This window comes from Hipposideros armiger, unplaced genomic scaffold, assembly GCF_001890085.2.
Source record: "Hipposideros armiger isolate ML-2016 unplaced genomic scaffold, ASM189008v1 scaffold_1018, whole genome shotgun sequence".
NCBI classification, from domain to species: Eukaryota; Metazoa; Chordata; class Mammalia; order Chiroptera; family Hipposideridae; genus Hipposideros; species Hipposideros armiger.
In genome coordinates this window covers 63969-69613 of record NW_017732368.1, presented here as the reverse complement: position 1 = coordinate 69613, position 5645 = coordinate 63969, and the positions used below count along the sequence as shown (strand labels likewise).

The window sequence follows — 5645 nt, the reverse complement described above, 5'->3', positions numbered from 1 at the left end:
GTTCTGGAGGCCAGAAAACCAAGATCAAGGTGTCAGCAGATCTAGTTTCTTCTGAGGCCTCTCTTCTTGGCGTGTAGATGGCCCTCTTCTCCCTGTGTCCTCACGTGGTCTTTTCTCGGTGTTTATTTGTGTCCTGATTTCCTTTTCGTATAAGGCTACCTGTCATACTGGATTAGTCACACCAATGACTAATCTTAATTAGCTCTTCCGAGACCCTGCCTCCAAATACAGACACATTCTCATGTACTGTGGGTTGTGATTTCAACATGAGTTTGTGGGGAACACATATCAGCCCATAACATACCCTCCCCCCAAAGGCCAAAAGGAGGCGGGGAAGCCTGGGTGTGAGCGGCAGATGGAGAACCCTGAGCCAGCCTCTCCCCAAAGGTGTCTTCTGTTGACGATTTCTGGGGTAAAACCGTGTAAGCCCTCCCTACCCAGTGTCTTCTAGTGTCTCGCGTCTCCTCATGGCCACAAAAATGAATTCGACACAGGGCTTCCTTGAGATGTGATTTAATTCTCACAAACATCTGCAGTGCGTTGCAGTCATAAACTGTAAGTGTTCCCTCCTGCGTGGAACTCGGGTCTGTGACCGAAGGGAATCGTCCCAGCCCGTGAAGCTCTAACCCCCAACTGCATGTGTTTCTTTGTCCTCAGGAGCCCGAGAGGCAGTACATGCATATCGGCACCATGGTGGAGTTTGCGTTTGCGCTCGTGGCGAAACTGGATGCCATCAACAAGCATTCCTTCAACGACTTCAAGCTGCGAGTGGGTATGTTGTGCAGAGACCTGGTTTTCCATCGTGTTAGGGTGTGCCGTAAGGGCGCATTTACAGGAAATGTTGGTCACCCTCGCCATGCTGAATAAGAGCAACGGCAGATGGTCTTTAGGCCGCAGGACTGGATTGCAGGCGGAAGGGCTCGGGCAGTGGCGTGCCCCTCAGGCACTTTGCACAAAATAGGAAAAAAAAATTACCTGCTGTGGTTGAACCCAGGCTTTAAGCACTTGGTTGAGCAAGTAGACTGTGAACTGGGTTTCAGTCCCACTGCCACTGCCCCTCCAGCCAGGGACACGCCATGGCATGCCCAAGCCATAGTCATCCTTAGAAGCTCATGCAAGCCCTTGACCTAAGTCAGTCCGTTACTTCATGGACTGCAGCCAATAAAACTATGACCCGCCATGGGCTTGAAGATGCATCCAGACTTCAGAGAAGTGAAACTGTGGAAAGAAATATTTTTTTAATGCGTCTTAGAATTGTTAAAATAGTCACACTCCTAGGGTGTTGTGAGTGGGACCTGGCTATCAAAGTAGCAGCTCACACACATTTGTGTCTTTCAACAATGTCAGACTTTATTAGAATAAAGCCATGGATTTAGGCCTACTGACTCAGTTTCCCACGGGCGTTAACCAAGGCTCCAGCCAGAGGAGAGCCTCCAACCATTAATGTAGAGCATTTTCACACAAGAGGGCAACACAGGTTGGCAAGCAGTAGGGTTAGGCGAGGCGAACAGTCTTACAAAAGAAGGATGAGAGAGTGAGTCAGTGTCCAGCGAGAGTGCCTTCGGCATTGGGGTGGGTGTGTAGTGTTGGGCATCAGGCCAGGCTGGTGAGATGGTCAGGAGGCGAGGCTTCAAGTGCTCCATCTGGGATGGGTGCAGATGCAGCTGTCAGCTCATCGGCTGAGGGCTGAGCGAGGGGCCATCAGAGAGCTCTGATCTTATGCTCAAGACTGGGTGCAGTGCCCCCATCTGCAGTCCCATAAAACGTCCAAGTGGTCACACTCCACTCTGTATCTGGAGTTACCTGATTAGAGTGATCCCTGGGTACATCTTTCACACGGTGCCCTGGCATGACTATCACTTTTTGACTGGCATAGCTATCAGAATTATTAGAGTCCATTTTGTGTTCATAATTAATGCTTTATACATAGGGTCATGACCTACAAGAATGCCAAACTCGCAAACAAGTGTCCTAGGTTCTGAAATAGCTATAGCTTTTCAAATTGAATATTCAATTTTAAGAGAAAATTCCAACTTTCTTTAAAAAAAAATTCTAGTAAGTTCTTTCCTTACTTTTAATTGATTCTTTAGCATGTTTCATGACTACTTGCCTTTTACAATGTTTATTCCCCAAAATGCATGTGTTCGGCCATCATGCGAGCCCACAGCTGCCTTCTGATGTTTGTGCAGTTACTTGCAGCCCTTCATGACTTGTAAGAGCTGCTTTGACCATTTTATGTTATTCTTGGCAACACATTTTGCTTCTTCTGAAAGCGAGTCCACGTGGAGTAGTTCTTTTAACAAATTCCATCTGACTGGCTTTTCACTTCTCTTGCACAGATTTCAACTTTTTAAAAAACCTGATATTTAGAGCTATTTTCTTCCTTTGCTCTGCATATGTTCTGAATTTTTAAACCCAGAAATATTTTACGTCTCTTGAGCAGATGCAGTTCTCTTCTCTGTATGTCCTGTTAATTGTCAGCATCTGAACACATTTCTGTGTTATATGTTCTCACCTCCTTGCATGGTGGACCTTTATCTGGGCTCCTCCGTCTACAAGGTGACCAGGGCCAGGGCGGCAGGAGACTGCCCCATCCCCCACTTCAACCTCCCTTTGCCCCTGGGGAGGCTTTATTTTAACAGCTTGGAAAATGGGGTCCTCAGACTTTCACATTTACCCTCCTTTAAAAAAATACATCTATCACATGGTCAAGTGACCCCTCTATTGTCAAACTATGGACCAGAACAATATTGCAATTCACAGTGAGGAGGGATGATGGCGGTATCTGCTAGTCACATGTTCACATCCAAAGCGCAGTGTGCTTGGTCTGGACCGTAAACAGTGTTTTCAAGTTGCTGTGAGCAGTGGAATGACCCTCCTTCAACAGGTGTTTATTGAGTGCCGACTTGACACTGATTATCCAGTAACTAATAATATCTGCACTCACCCCACGCACCAGCTCTTTCCTGTTATTCCCAGCATTTCTAAGGAAGCCTAGGCTCCATGCTTGACGTGGCCTTTGAGTCTGCCTTTGGCCTCTCCCAGGGGGCAGTGTCCTTGCCCCATCTCGGTGCATAGCACCATCCNAAAAAAAAAAAGTGGAAGGAGCCTGTAGGATAAGGTGGGAACAAATATGAGAATGCTACACAAGCTGCAAATAGCAAGAACTTGACCATGTTTAGATGCCTGCGCAGGGAGGGGCAGGGCAGGGCAGGATGGCAAAGTTGTTCAGACGGAGGCCGTGGAGTCAGATTGCCCGGCTGCAAAGCCTGGGTGTGCCACTCCCAGGAGCTCTTCACCTCTCTGGATTCTCCTCTCCCATCTGCACCATGTGGGTAAAGGTAGAAACGGCTTCATGAGAGTCACGGAGAGGCCTAAATACGTACCTAGGACATATATCCACCCACTATTGCTATTGAGTGTTCTGAAATGTCCAGCAGCCAACACATGTTCAGTGTTCCAGTGTGAATGAGGTGAGATCAGAGCACTCACTCATTAATATATTTGAAGACCAGGCCACATCAGGTTGGAGTGAGGTCCTTCCTGGGCCCTGACCCAGGTGCTAACAGGTCCTGGTAACCATGACAATGGGTCCGTAATGAGCAGTGCGTTCAGGAACTTCCTCATGGAAAATGACTCAACTTGTTGGATGTTTGCTGGAATGTCTGTTAATGTGCATTTTAATAAAATATGTTCTCTGTAGAATGAGATCAGGTGGAGAACAGTGATAGTCCAACTTAATCCAAGTTGAGTGACTCTAGAGGGATCTATGTAGCAATCAGGACATTTCCCACAAATGCTATTCCATGCCTCTGAGTTTTGATAAACACTGAGAAGCAGTGAGTTCCAGTCGTGTTCTCTGACAGGTACCTGAATGTCAGGTATTCTGAGCCGCTGGAGTGGGGCCGATCTTCATTCAGTAGCCATCAGGTCACCTTAGAGAGGACTGGCATCCTTTGGAGAACTGTGAGGTCTGATCAAACCACCCCAGGAGCCCCAGGCAGAGAACGCGGTGCTCCTTAGACAGTTCTAAATCTTCAAGGTCAGACAGACGATCGCCAACATAGCAGGTGCTGAGTGAGCACGTGATGGATGGAGGAAGGGGAAGGAGAAGAGAGGGGAAAGCGGGAGAGAAGGCACGTGTTCATTTTAGCCTAAACAATTACCTTGGCTGCTACCAAACAGTGCCCTGGATTAGAAGACATCCTCAGGAAACATGCACGTACTTTAAGCAGTGTTCCTTGATGGTGCAACTTCGGAAACAAATAGCTTGCAAAATGTATTCCAGGAAACCCACTGCATCACCTCGCTGTGTGGCTGGAAGTCAGTTAAATATTTGGAGATAGCTAACAGAAATTATTTGGATCACAGGAGAAATAACTGCTTCCTACAGCCATCAAATATTTATCAAAAGCTCAGCTATAAGGACTTTCTGAAATGAACTGAGCTCTTCTAGAAATTGAGCATGATTTTTTTCCAGGGTTTACTAAGCCCAAATGAGTTCTTGACGTTGGATTTAAACCCCATTCCCAGAACTCAGCCTCTTCGTTTATTACTGAGGTCACATACAACCTCCTACTTAAACCCCACTGCAGGAAAACAGATCAGGTGATAATTTAGCACGGAGCGAAGCTGGTTTGCTGCCCCTTGATTGGGCAACAAGCAAACCGTTTCTCCCGCGGCCAATCTGTTCTCCTTGCTAGGACACTGGTAATTCCTACTGTACAGGATTCTGCCTGTTGACTTAACAGTGTGTTCTCTCCACTAAGGAGTACAATGTTTGCCAACTGACGGCACAAGCCTCCAAATCAACTTCTCCTCCTAAGTCACGAGACAAGAAATATTAACAAATTCCGATACTGAAGGAAAAGTGTACCTGTCCTTAAGGAATGACTCAGCATTTCCACCAAAGTTACCTGGCAGTCGGCTCCGGAGTTCCAATTTTTTTAATTGGTTGGTTTTTCTCCCACAATTTGAAGTTATGGATTTATGACAACAGTAGTATTTCATTTGTGTTTTCATAGATGGATATAATTCACCTTAGGAAAGGAAGAAATTTTTCTCTCTGAACCAGAAATTTAGTTCTTCTTCTCTATTCATATTTATTTTATTTAGTGCAATGGTCTCAACTGGGAACAATTTCACCCCCGAGAGGACAACTGGCAATGTCTGGAGACATTTTGGGTTGTCACACTTAGAAGGGGGAGCTGCTACTGACCACTGGTGGGTGGAGGCCTGGGGTGCTGCTGAGCACCCTCCAATGCACAGGACCCCCCAGAACAGAGAGCTGGCCCCCCGCATGTCAGTAGTGCGGGGCTGCAGAACCCTGCGCAGTGCTCTCCCCTTCGCTCCCGTTACTAAAATGCTGTGTGAATCTGTTGGATAATCCTGTCGTTTTTGTTTTTCCTTAGCTGCTCCCCTGCCTTTCTCCATCTCCCTGGCATCTTGAATGAGCGGGTTATGTCTGCTGTCTTTGTTTTCTTTCTCGCTCATCCCAACTGAAACCCCCAGACTTGGTTTTTATCTTCATCCCCATAGAGAATGCTCCCCCAGGTCACCAGGCGCCTCCTCTTTCAATGTCCCCAAGAGCTTACCGGATCTCTGATTGAGCTCCTGTGGGGCCCAGTGGGATTAAACACTCGTCC

General features: G+C 47.1%; 1 protein-coding gene across 1 annotated transcript in view; it reads left to right on the top strand.

Moving 5' to 3' along the window:
• Nucleotides 1-5645, top strand: part of ADCY2 (adenylate cyclase 2) — a 380993-nt gene that overhangs the window by 361501 nt on the left and 13847 nt on the right. The window contains exon 22 of the mRNA XM_019631611.1: nucleotides 658-772. Within this exon, the coding sequence (XP_019487156.1) occupies nucleotides 658-772 (115 nt within the window). The remainder of the gene's footprint in view (nucleotides 1-657; nucleotides 773-5645) is intronic.